The sequence below is a fragment of the Epinephelus moara genome, chromosome 9 (assembly GCF_006386435.1).
Source record: "Epinephelus moara isolate mb chromosome 9, YSFRI_EMoa_1.0, whole genome shotgun sequence".
Taxonomy (NCBI): domain Eukaryota; kingdom Metazoa; phylum Chordata; class Actinopteri; order Perciformes; family Serranidae; genus Epinephelus; species Epinephelus moara.
Genome location: NC_065514.1, coordinates 17,228,260 through 17,242,235, shown reverse-complemented (window position 1 = coordinate 17,242,235; position 13,976 = coordinate 17,228,260). Strand labels below are relative to the sequence as shown.

Sequence of the window (13,976 nt, the reverse complement as noted above, 5' to 3'; positions counted from 1 at the left end):
CACCACACCGGGTAAGGTAAGACAACACGTTTACATGTCGTTTTCTGTATGTTCTCTGACATTTATCCTAACGATATTAGGCGGTCTTTGTGGAGAAAAGCTTGTTTAGTGGACTAACTTTGCACTTCAAAGGATGGCCGTTCAATTAAGTTTTAACAGGTCTGACGCTACGGCTGTATCTAGGCTAACGGCTAACATGCTAACTATTATTTCTATGTCACTAGTGACTTGAAACAAATTTAGGACGATAGGAGACGGGTTGAAATAAACCGAAATTTCCCTTTAAAGTTAACATTCAGTTGTTTTGTTACATGAGTCTTTACTCAACTGAGTCGATTCATGAAACCAAAGTCGACCACAATCTTTTCCTAACCCTAACCAAGTAGTTTAGTTGCCTGAATCTAGCTGCAGTCCCTTTCTTGGTAACAGAAGTCAACTTGTGACCTTTTGCCAGCCCCTTTTCCGGCAAGATACAACGCAAAAGTTTCTGCCCAAGCATCAAAATAGTAGGGATGAGGGATGAGATCACACTGAAAATAGACTCTTCCTACTATATAACACCCCACAGGAACTGCTCATTGCCCTATGAAGACATTATCTAACACTATGTTTTATCTACTTCATCACTTTCGTTTGACTAGGTGACGCTGCCTTTCTCTTACAAACTACCCAGCTGCAGCAGGATGGACAATTTGTTTTTATTAATATGGATATAGCTACATAAGACAAAGAAAACATGAACAACTTGTGAAACTCAGTTGGATAATTTGCTGGTATGTAGGGGGTTAAGTGTTTCACTGATTTTACACGGTGGTAAAATGCTTTAAGGTAGAGGCTAAACCAGCAACTGTTCACTTTTGGTCCAATTCCTTTCCCCACATCTAAAACCCTGGTATTTCTATCCCTGCTTTGTGATGTTATCCAGTCTTTTCTCAATCCTTCTTACCTCAGAGATTTCTGCAAACTGTGTGTTGGCCTGGCAGCACTTCTCCGCCGTCTCCACAGCCAGTTCATAGTTGTCCACAAATGCTCGGTAAACTCCGAGCTGGCTGGCCTGATAGAGAGAAAGAAAGAAACAGAGGAGGGGTGTTTTTAATTAACACAGTAGACATATTGAAGTGTTGTCAGAAAATTCATCCCTCAATTCTAAATGAAAATGTGAATACAGTGACAGTAAACTCAAAGTGAGCTTCTTTATAGAGAAATAAATAGCTGGCTCTTGGACAGAACAGTTCATTGTAAAGACAGTTAGAGCACCCTCAGACACATCCAAACACACTCAACAGTCCTCTTCACTGCTTCCTTTTCTTGACTTCCACCACTTCATTCCTTAACGTCATACAATCTGGAGCCTTGCTTCAACTCTAAATATAATAATAAACCATTTTTTCTCTCAGTCTATATTTGGCATGTACATGACACAAACTAATGAAGAACAGCATTAGAGAAACAAAACAGACACTGGGCAGCCAGACGAATGGAGGCACAGCATTATAATGTAGCCTGCTCAGTAAATACCTTCGTCTGGACTGTTACTGTAAAGCCTCAATAAATTAGTACATCAGAAAGCACTGGTGAATCACTTAATTTCCTCAAGTCTGGACAGTGGCAGCTGAAATATGGACAAATGGACAAATCTTTACAACAGACAATGTGAAGTCCCCTTTGACCTTCTCAGTGTTATTAAAATGCTAAATTGCAGTACTGAGATATGTAATCCTTGAAATTCCATATCTGAGACAGGAGATTCAGCCCAGTCAGCCATGTCTTAGAGACTGTATACGACTTGCAGACAATCGAACAAAACAACCGGCAAAGGAAAGACACACATCACAGTCACAACAACAGCAACGTATCCACGGTGCACCTCGCAGCCGGGCTGGTTGCCCGGGCAACCGTCAAGACCTGCACTGTGCCTGGGTGAGTAATTAATGATTGGTGTAACGGAGGCTATGAAAGCACATTTAGGAAGCTGGATGGCTGAATAAAACTCCACCAAACGCTGCCTGCCAGCGCTGCGATCCATCTCGACGGCGAACAAAGGGACAATCAATTCTCCCGAACAAAAGCTGAAGGAGGAGAGAGTACAGTGGAGATGGGCTTTGTGTGTAAGAGCTACACACGCTACTATAAAGAATACCAAATGCCCCAGAAAAATCTTAGCTGAGTATATTGAACACATATTATTAACTTTGAAGCTCTTCATTACATGTCGCTATAGTTCAGACCTTTTGGTCCCATATTAGCCTGAGTGGAGCTTCAGGAATTTGGGATGTCTTTTGTCCTTTACAGACACAAAGCTGAAAAGGTAATTCAGGTTTATTACAACTACATAGGGCCGGGCTATGTGGAGAAAATCAAAATCACAATATTTTAGACCATTCCTCAATATCGATATTGTGTCAATCTTGTAGCATATTACAATAACCAAAATCCAATACAATATCTAGTCTAATATTATGATACTGATATAATATCAATATATTGCCCAGCCCTACAACTGTGGTCTTACTTTCATTGTTCTGGTCACTGTTTCTATCTGATGGTACTGTACTCATTGCTGAGATCTGGAACCATGGCAACAAAGCTGTAATGAATGTCTATCGATAAAGTCAGGCAAGAAATGAGCAGTCAGGTGATCAGAGAGGTTGTCAACAAGCCGGCAGTTTAGCCAGATAATCAGAAACACTTTATTTGGAGGTTGAACCAAAAGTGAGTGCATCCAGAAGTTGCACTGGAAAACTCTTTATGAGAAACTACTGTAAATACAGTGAGTAAAAACTGAAACAGAAAGGTGGTCTGTAAACTATGATGAATATATATACATTGGACAATTTGAGTAATGAAAACTACATTTGTTTCTGACTTTGTTTTCTAACCTGTGGGCATCCCTCTGTCCTTAGGACCCTCGCAGCGGAAAAACTCCCCAAAAAAACCCTTTAACGGGGGAAAAAATGGTAGAAACCTCAGGAAGAGCAACTGAGGAGGGATCCCTCTTCCAGGACGGACAGACGTGCAATAGATGTCGTACATATCTATGATTCAGTGGCTGAGCCAGAATTGTCTCCATACAGCTCTCAACATGGAGGTAGCGGAGCTGGGGGCTAGCAGCGAATGGTGCTAAGATCAGTGCTAGGCCCCGGTCACACAGAAAGCGTTTTGCAGGTTGAAAACGCAAGGCGTGCCGTGCTGCTTTTTTTACAAAATTGAATGCCACTAGTAAAAAAAACGCTTGCTGCACCTTTTTATTGTTGCATCACACCCATTAACTAACCTTCTCTCCTTCTATCAATCTAATGTTTAATTTATTTTTTCACAGTAATTAGTATCTTTGCTTAAAATGCACAAGCAGAGGATATTTGCTCTAGCTTTAGTTGAGTGGCTGTCAGTAAATAGTTTGTTGGGCACATGGAAACAGATCTGTGTGGCTACATGAGACCCTAAGAAAGAGGGTGGATCATGGGGAGTACCACCAGACATATTTTAGGATGTCTCAGGGGCAGTTTGACAACCTGTTGGCTATCTTCTGGCCGTATAGCTCTGGGTATCAATCAATCAATCAGTATCCAGCAGCCGCTACCACCAGTTTCTCCTCCATTGTTTACCAACTGTAAAGTTGTTGTGGTGACCACCACAGAAGACTCGCCTCTCAAATCATCCGATTGCGCAATGAGAAAAAAGGTGATGACATGGGGCGCTTTTCTGTTGCGAGTTGAAGTTTTTTCAACTTACGGAGTTCAGAATACTCTGGCAAAAACGGCAGGCGTCTAGAGCACAGAAACACAAGGCGCATCGCAACACAAGAAACGCGAGCAAAAAGCTTAATTCTCATTAAAAACAATTACAAAAAGGCGCCTCCAGCTGTTAAAACACTTTCTGTGTGATCAGGGCCTAAGAATGGCAACAGTGCTGACAGAGCTAACAATGATAACCAGGCAAGACTGGAGGGTGGGCGTTATGTTGTATAAGCGCAGTGGCAATAAGCTAGTCAATGGGAGACAAACAGGGACTCAAATGCACTAATATACATGTGCGTCCTCTACAACAAAGAATAGAGAAGCTTGGATTACAACATACACAGTGACAGCGTGACTTCGTTCTCTGCTCAGGAGACCATTAGTCCACTACATCTTTACACACCGAATAGTTGGTTGCTGCTACATTAATGCTCATGATGTCATATACAGAACTTTTAATAACCTGTCTGATTGTCTGCCTGCTACTAAACTAGACCCAAGTTGCAGCAAACCAGACTTTTCTTTTAAAACTACGGGGCTCAGAGACTTTGCAGTCAGGGCCTGAAGGCACTGGAACAACCTGCCTCAGGAAATAAGACCGACTGAGTCAGTGCTTTTATTGTTGATTTTTAATTTGCTGCCTTGTGTGAAGCACTTTATAATTAGAGTTTTGAATAGTGCTCTATAAATAAAGGACTACTACACATCTGTAAGCTAATAACTATTCTTGTCTTAGACTGACCTCATTCATCCCCTAACATCCTATTTTTAGGCACAACCCTGACCTTCCTGACATACCCTGATCTTTGCCCTCATGATGGGGTGAGAGATTTAATTATGGCAGGAATGTGAAGTCACAAGTTTTCTAAACATCATTTAAACTTATTATGTTATCACTGACAAAAGAAACATCCTTCACAAACAAACAACTGTCCTTATTTGTGTTTTCCAAATACTCAATATGAATTTTAAGTGGCAAAACTTTCCAAAATGGATTTACAATGTCTTCCACATACATCCGCACACTAGGACGAAGCAAAGTGGAAGAAGGCGAGGAGAAAAGCAATTTTCACAATCCTGCAATCCTGTGTCCTGCCCTGGGCCACACAATCTGCACCACAGCGGAGGCCATTCAGAGCGTGACAGTTTGACTGTGGAGAGAACAGAGAGCCCGAATGTCTGCCAGCCACATCCACAGAGCCGCACACAACACCGTGAAGGCTTACAGAGTGTGCCGCTGCAGCTACAGTATCATGGTAGAAAATGGCTTTGGGTGATGAAAGAAACTGCTTGGGTGTTTGGATTTCTCAGTTCGGGATTTATCCTGTGTGAGAGTATGTGTGTAATCCACAGCGGAAAACAACATTAAGAAAACAGCCTCATGACAGAGTAAGGCCATTATAGGAGAAGACTGGATTTAGCCACTTGGTTATAAGGGAGTTTTAACAGACTAGGAAATTTCTCACACAGGGAAAAAGTGCTGTTTAGTCTATGATGTTATAATGATATGAATAGACAGCATTAGAAAGGATAAGACCCTTCATTTGCTGGTAAAACAAGAGTCAACACTGCGATGCTGCACAGTGACAACAATGACAACATGCTGACGTCTAAGTAATGTTTACCCTGTTACCCAACTTAGTTTAGCGTGTTAGCCTGCTAGCATTTTCAAATTAGCACTAAACACAAAGTACAGCTGAGGCTGATGGGCCTGAGACATCAGTCCATCTTATAGTTATTGAGACATTTCACACAAAGCCTCATGGTGGCGCTAAAGGAAAAATAAGAGAATCGTTAGCCATTAGGATTTGTTACCGGGTAACAAGAGTGTCGTCAAAAATGAGTGCCAATCTGGTAAATATTTTACCGTTAAAGCAAGAACTTTGATCACCAAGTTTGTAGGCTTTATCCTCTGTGGACCATCATTGTCTGTATTTCTTTTCCTGGCAATCTATGTAATAGTTTTTGAGATATTTCAGTCTGGAGCAGGTGGTGACCGACTCTGACATGGCCATATCTAGAGCCATGCTGTCATCCCTCCTGATTTTCCTTGGAGACTTATTTTTCACTGCTTTCTCCCACGGTCACAGTTCTCCCATATTTCACTCGATTTATGACAGATTTTCACACCTTTACGTTACACAACATCCTTGGACAAGAAAACAGCTACACTGAATGTCATTTCCTGGTGTGCATGCGACATGGAAGAGAGCTGCTCCTCCAGACAGAAATAAGGAAATAAGAATTCCAGTTTTACAGAAAGTTTTAAAGGAAAGGTGTGTGCATTTAGTAAAATCTGCTGCGATGATTTTTATGTCGTGCACAAGGGTCGCACGGTGCAATTAAATGAATAAATGAAAACTGATTTAGTTTATATATTACTGATTAGTTTAAGCAAGAATACACACCAGAGGGGCAAGTTATTCTGTATTCTTTCCTGAGAATTAATCGTAAAATTACAGTATTGAACATAACAACTGTTGCAGTTTACATATTATTTTGTTATTTTTATTCTCTAAATGTCACCAGAAGGAATCAAAGTCTCTGAAACTCAATTCTTTCTGGGGCATTGTAAAAAAAAACCTGATACAGCATCAAAGTGCTGGACATAATCATGTGCAGTTTTTTTCTGTTTCAGGTTGACCATCATTATTATGTACTTCTGACTTCTTACATGTCTGTTTGTCATGTTTTTTGGACATGTATCATTGAGGGTGATTTATTATCATTTTTCTTACATTACCTTCCTCTCAGTACTGATGTCATGTTTCTGAACTAGTATTAGCGAGGTTGAACCCATGAGTGTTGTATACACTCTCTTTTAAGTGTACAATATTTATATGCCACCTATTCTCAGACATATTAAACTCATTCATTCATTTTCTGTAACCGCCTATCCTGTTAGGAGTCACGGGGGAGCTGGAGCCTATCCCAACTGACACTGGGTGAGAGGCAGGGTACACTCTGGACAGGTCACCAGACTATCACAGGGCTGACACATAGAGACAAACAACCATTCACACTCACATTCACACCTACGGACAATTTAGAGTCACCAATTAACCTAGCTTGCATGTCTTTGGGAGACATGCAGATGGGTTGGACAAAGCCCAATAAAACCCATGCTGACGTGGGGAGAACATTCAAACTCCACACAGAAAGTTTCCCCCACCCCAGGTTGGAACCAGGAACCCTGTTGCTGTGAGGCGACAATGCTAACCACTGCACCACTGTGACGCCAGATACATAAACTCACTACACCACAGCTACCACCTCAGAGAATCCCACAAAAAAAACCTTCAGCAGAGCAAAAAACAGTTTGTAGGTTGGCCAAATAAAGGATCAATCTCCTTCTATAAATTCACAGAATCAGGCTTTTTCCATCCTCCATCTCTGAAGAGCAACATTCAGAGCAAGTTTATCAGTTTGCCCGTCTGTCTTCATGGTGTAAAACCTTCACTTTGCCACTGTGTATGAAGTGTGTGTCTAGGAAGAGCAGAAGTGTGATTTAGCCCTATTTTCAGCCTTCAAACACTTCTCTCTGACACTCATGCTCATAACCTGTCAGTGACGCTTTGCCTCTTCCTCTTTTCTCTCCGTCTCTCGCCTTCCTTGTTCTGATGTTTTATGATTCCTAAGCCCGTCTGCTCCCCTCGCAGATTTCAGGAGTCACGGTGAGACAGCTCTATTGGAGTTGCAGCAGCCTAAATCTACATGCCTAGCCGACTCTCATCCTCTCTCAACCCTCCCTCCCCCCCACATTCCTTGCCTGTATCACCTCCTCTACTCTCATCTAATCTCTTCCTCCCTCCCTCCCTCCCTCTCCACATCCTTACGGAACGGCTGTCATGTAGCATTTTTTCCTTTTTTTTTGTCACTGTAGTCTTAGCGTCTTCTCCCCCTGACTTCTATTAACTGGTGTCTGGAGAGGAGGGGAGGACGGGGCAGAAACTGTCTGAGTGTGGAAACACTGTACACTCTGCTTAATATTCATGTTTTAGCCACATCAGAACCATGATGTCGTGTCTTTTTTCTACGCTGAGTGTGGGGCAGTTTTGTTGGATGGGAGCTAACGTGACCAAGAAGCACGTTTAAGGAAGGAAAAAAATACAAAGACAAGCTTTAAAAGAAACTATTAGATAAAAAGTGGATTTTGGTGTCTGCCTCCTTGACGGGAAAAGATTCAAATTAAATCCTAATTTCTTAGCTAAGCCCCAGGAGGAGCCTCCTGAGATAAATTAACATGAGTGTGTGTGTGCATGTGTGTGTGTGTGCGTGTGAGAGAGAGAGAGACTCCTATTTATAGCAGCTTCTTCGAGACACAAAGCACACAGTGCAGTGATGGTCTCAGCTGCCTGAGGCAGAAAGGCGGCATTGTGAAACACCTCCTTCTGTGTGTGTGTGTGTGTGTGTGCGTGCATGCGTGTGTGTGTACATGGGAGTGTGTTCAAGCATAAGTGAGTCTGGGAGGGAGGGAAAGACAGAGAGAGAGAGAGAGAGAGAGATACAGGGAGTTTGAGGGAGACACAAGTGGGAGAGGAGCAGTATTTCGGAGAGAATTAACAAATGATTCATTGTGGGTTAATTGACCCATTGTGAAAATGATTAAATAGACCCAGTGTACATTTGGCCCAGACATCCTTGGCAGAAACTACTGGAGGGAAGAGAGGGAAAGAGCAAGCAGCTGTTGAGGAGGAAACAGGAAGAAAAGGCCAATTCGGATTCAATTTGTCTACAGTCAAAATGGCATTTTAGCCAGCTAAAAAAATCAATATCAGTACGTGATAGTCAGAATATTTTCACCTATTTACCTTGCTTTTAGACAGCCGTTTCCGATGGAGAACTGAATTTAAAGTTAAGCTTATCTATGCCCTCTTCAAAGCCAGACTCCATTGACAAAAACAGTCATTTTACCTTGCTGAACACAGGAGCTGCTGGTCTACCACTTCCTTGTTTAATTAGTTAGTTAGTTAAAAAATGTACCCTGGGATCTATATCAATAAATCAATGGGTGATTTCCTTCTTCTAGCAAAATCCTAAATGATTGAGTTGTTTTTTTTTCCACCTGGACCTTTATGCTCTGCCATTTCTCCTCTAATCATCACGCTGTAACCTGTGACAGGCTGTTATGATACCACAACTATCGCACATTCACATACATGTTGCTGCGAGCACCACGTAAGTTTCCATTACCAAAGGTTTATGACGACACCGACTCCTGTGTATGCACGGCGAGAGAGGAGAGGGAGACACGCTGTGCCGCTGCCAGAGGAGCCGCTGATTGAGTTCACTCTGAGCGCTAACTCGCTAAAAGAGTCTGAGAAGTCCGGGGCTGTTCATAAAACATTCAAGACGCCACAGTTTATTCCACACTACTGAAGCTACACTAGTGGGAGAGGAGCAGTATTTCGGAGAGAACTAACAAATGATTCATTGTAGGTTAACTGACCCGTTGTGAAATGATTAAATAGACCCAGTGTACATTTGGCCCTGACATCCTTGGCAGAAACTACTGGAGGGAAAAGAGAGACAGTGAGCGGCTGTTGAGGAGGAAATAGGAAGAAAAGGATGATTCAGATTCAATTCGTCTATATTTAAAATGATAAAAAAAGAGCATCAGTACTAAAATCAAATCTACATTTAGTGGCTTATTGAATTACGCAGACCGATTCTGCCTCTGAAAACCTCCAAATTCAAGAAAAAACACTGCTGTGAAAAAAGGCACTCCAGCACAGTGCTTTTGCTTAAGGTCTGTGTCCATAGGTCAGAAAATGTTGCTGCAGCACCCTGAATGTCTTTTCTAATACTCTCAACTTTTGTGGGTGCCCACTGATGTCACTTAAGGGCAATAACAGATCTGCTGTCATGGGTACAGACACACAAACTACAGCCCCAAATCCCCCATCCCTTTGACTAATCTCTTTCAATTTCCTCACCAGTTTCTGGAAGAGGTCCCCGACTCTCTGGTGGTGGCTCCACTGCTGGACACGTGGCAAAAGACCGTCGTAGAACTCCCTGTGGATCTCATAGAGCTCAGGCACTTTGAAGAAGATGGTTTCTATCTGGGCCACAGTGAGCACGGGCTGCGAGGTCGTGGCAGCGGCCTTCAGAGGCTTCATAGGCTGAGAGGAACAAACAGTGGAGATGATAGGTATAACATTCCCTTTGAGGGCGACTTTGTGTGTGAACTATAAGCACTTTAGATAAACATTACTATGTGAGTTTATTCTATTAATACTCTTTTCTAGTGGTGCTATTTTTCTAGCTTAATATTTAAATGGTTTTATCATTAAGAAGCAGACACTGAGCATGAGTACTTATAGCACTCATACAACCCCACTTATCAATACAAGTGTACTTATCAATAATCAGTGTATTACCTTTAGTAGATGACTGTCAGTACCCCCTGACTTTGGTGAAGCAGGCACTGAAGCTATAGTAATGTACTGCTGTGGACGGGAGCAGCAGCAAAACTCAGTTTGGCCACCAAAAAAAAAAATTAGTAACTGTTTAAATGTACACTATATTTAAAATACTTTCGCTGCTTTACCTTGCTATCAGACTGCAATTTGACAGGGAACTGAACAGAAAGTGAAACCCATCTATGCTGTCTTCAAAGTCATTTTACCTCGCTGAACACAGGAGCTGCTGGTCTACACCCCAATCAATTAGTTTGTTTGTGTTACTATGTGACTTTGGTGTTTTAAGGGTTAGTTTCGATTCACCAGAGTCACACAATAACACAAACTACAGATTGAGGCAACAGTAGACCAGCTGCTCCAGTGTTCAGCGAGGTAAAATTACTGTTTTTGATTGAGTCAATGGAGTCTGGTGGCTTTGAAGAGAGTAAAATAAGGGCCTCAGTTCCCCAGTTGAAAGAGCTGTATGTATCAACTTAAAGCAGTAAAAATATTCTAAACATAGCGCACACTGAAACATATGTTGAGTTTTTTAGGTGGCTAAAATACATTTTGCTGCCTCCCAACCACAGCAGTACATTGCTGAGCTTTCGTGAATGTACTCCTGCCTGCTTCTCCAAACTGAGGGTGATTCGACAGACATCTACTGTAGGTAGTACACTGACTATGGATAAGTTCCTCATACAACCCCACTTCAAAAGATCCGAACTATCCCTTTAAGTGTAAGCGGTCTACCACTAATAACATGCTACTTTATAATAAGGCTATGTGTGTGTGTGTGTGTGTGTTCTCACCAGCAGCAGTGCCTCCAGGTGACTGAGGTATGTTTCCTCAGTGGCCAAGATCCCAGACAGGACCCACTTCCTCATCTCCAAACCTTTTTCCAGGTCACATTCAGTCTGTAACAAACACACAGACATATAAATTGAAGTTAAAACAGTCTGAATTATTTTTACTTACTCTAAAAACTGGCTCTCATCAAAATTTTTTTTATTATTTTTGAGAGTTTTTTTCAGTGCTGTGTCTGCGATTTTCGTTGCTTCCTCTACCTCCACTCTAAATAAGAATAAGAATTTAAAAAATACAGGCAGAGGACAGAGTCTCTGCAGATAAATACACTGCCACACACGTCTTGTGTTGATACCTTTCACCACCTAGTGATGTGCCTTTAACTGTTTCTTCCTGTCTGCAGCATAAAGAACACTGAAAGCATCATATTATTCCTCAAATCAGCTGATAAAATGACCTGTAATATCATTTGTTTGTAAATCTCAGATTGAAGGGTTGCCAGCTCTTAGCTGAGCCTGAAACCTCTGCAGGTTCGCTGTTTGTGAGCACCACAGTGTAAAAAATCAAACAGCAACAAATGCACCTTCAAGAAATCCTCCCCGGCTGCCTCCCTGTTCCCCTCAGCCCAGTCAAAGCTCACTGAGGAGCACGGACATGAAAGAAAGCAGACAGACAGAGAGATTCCTCGGGCTGTCTTGTTTAACCACAAACTCTGAAATAACTCAAACAGGCAGGGTCTCCCATGGGAGCAAGGTTGGCGTATAAATATGTGTCTGTGAGAGAATTTGCAAATGCCGAGAGCGTGCGCACACACACGAAGGAAGGAGAGGAGTCAGGTAGGAAGAGGAAGGAAGGAAGGGTGAAAGAGTATGATAAAGAAGGAAGAGGAGAGGAAGAGATGGAGATGGAGAGCAGGACAATGCAGAGTCAGAGAAGAAACAGAAGGGCAGAGAAAAATAAGAGGGTAGGACCACAATTTTTCTGTTTGGGGGAAAAAAACAAAATGTTCAAAACTTGCAGCTACACATAAAAAAGAGCAGAGGAAGAAAGAGGGCAGCAAAAGGCAGGATTTCTGCTTCTCTGCCTTTTCAGCTGGGAGAGACGCAAAGACAGAGAGGAAGAGAAACAAGGCAGAGAGGACAGTTAGACCACCAGATGGAGAAAGAGAGAAGAAATGAGGGGGAAGAATAAAGACAATGGATAACAGAGGTAGAGGAGAGAAAGACTGGCCAAAGGAAGCAGATAAAGAGTGATAAAATGCAAATACAACAAGATGGGTACCATAGTTGATATGCCAGAAAACTGTATCCTTATGATTGAATTTCCTGGGATTAATTTCCAGTGTAAACAAAAGCCATACAATTCCTAGATTGAGAACAATCCAGGACTTTTATTGGCACCACAAATTGATGCAGATAAAGGCACATATTGGTGTTTGAAAATTCACCAGAATGCAGGAATTCATGTGTTTGATGCTCAGAATTTGCTGCCGGATGACTTGCAAACTGGGCAGCAGGGTAGTGCGGTCATTAGCACTGTCACCTCACCTCAAGAGGCAGGCCAGCTTGGGTCCTCCAGCTTCCTCTCACAGTCCAAAGACATGCAGATTAAGTGGTTACAGAAAATGAGGACTCCCAAACCCCCTGTTTCAAATATGCCCCCCCCCCCCCCCCAATGTTGAAAGAAACCTACACCCTCCCCTGCTTCCCCTCGCCTATCAGGAGCTGTCAGGTCAAATGTGTGCACATCCTGCATGGAAATCTTATAGACCCTAATGCTTCCATGTTTACATAGCAATCATATGGGCACTACAGTACATGTGAAATGAGGCTAAAGGAAGGTCAAGAGTGAGGGCACGAGACGGGGACAATGATAGTGAGTGAATCACAATTGGGCTTGACTTCATTCAACCTGCTGGACCTAAGTTGCTGCAAAAGGCTACATGGCTTCTTGAGACATGTAATACATTATAAGTATTGATATGGAGGTGTGTGTGTGTTGGGGCTGGGAGGTAACAGTTGTGTATTTGCTTTACTTTTCATGTTTTTAGTTTTTCTTTTAAAGGACAGGTTCAGTTTTTTCCAGGTTTGTCTCAAAACATCAGCTACATGCCTATATGTCCACTGAAACAGTTACTGGTCGCAGTAATAGTTCCTCCTGTCCAAACTCGCCATGACGAGATCCCTTCTTAATGCGACTCCAATCGAGGAGAGAAGGACAAAACCTACAGCGCCTGTTCTGTGCAGAGATGGATTTATGGCCATGAGAAATGCCAAAGCTGATATCAGATAGATAGACGATAGATTTGTAAAAATGTGAATCTAGTCTTTAACCTGGTGATTATTATCAGATGTATTGATCATTTTTACAATCTATAAAATGTCAGAAAATAGTGAAAAAATACCCATCACAATCTCTAAAGCTCAAAGTGTTGCCAAACAGATTGACTTTACAACATGAAATTAAGAAAAGCAGAATTCCTCATGGTGGCATTTTTGCTTGTAGATGACTTCAACAAGTGATCATTAAAACAGCACCATTTTTGAGTTTATGTCTATGTTAAGCCACTTCTAATTCTACAACTTCATATCTACACAGCAGAATTCAGGCATTGCATAAGTACCCATGCTAAAAGGATGTACAGTACACCCGCGAGCTGCATTTGAGCATGTACTGTGAGTACTTGGATGTCTGTGGGTGGACATGCATATATTTAAACAAAGAGGTAAATGGGCCTGAAACCTGTTTCCATGGCCACTGCATGAGCAAAAATAAAAATAGCACTCGACATTTACATGTTACTGTAGGCTGCGGCTCTACTTAGGATCAATAATCATCAATCCTCCTGAACTCAGACAGGTGTGCACAGGATTTAAAGATGCTTTGTTGCACTTTGCTCTCACGTCTTAGCGTCTCAGCAGCTAACACAGAGTGTGTTATTGTGTAAATGCTTTAAAGGAAGAAACATTTACGTTATTTAGGGCTGCAAATCACAGTTATTTGCATTATTGATTCATCTGCTGGTTATTTT

General features: G+C 42.0%; 1 protein-coding gene across 1 annotated transcript in view; it reads right to left on the bottom strand.

Moving 5' to 3' along the window:
- LOC126395824 (breakpoint cluster region protein-like) overlaps positions 1–13,976 on the bottom strand; it is a 125,273-nt gene that overhangs the window by 35,048 nt on the left and 76,249 nt on the right. The window contains exons 3-5 of the mRNA XM_050053562.1: positions 10,951–11,055; positions 9,674–9,859; positions 947–1,054 (exon numbers count right to left, since the gene is read on the bottom strand). Of these exons, the coding sequence (XP_049909519.1) occupies positions 947–1,054; positions 9,674–9,859; positions 10,951–11,055 (399 nt within the window). The remainder of the gene's footprint in view (positions 1–946; positions 1,055–9,673; positions 9,860–10,950; positions 11,056–13,976) is intronic.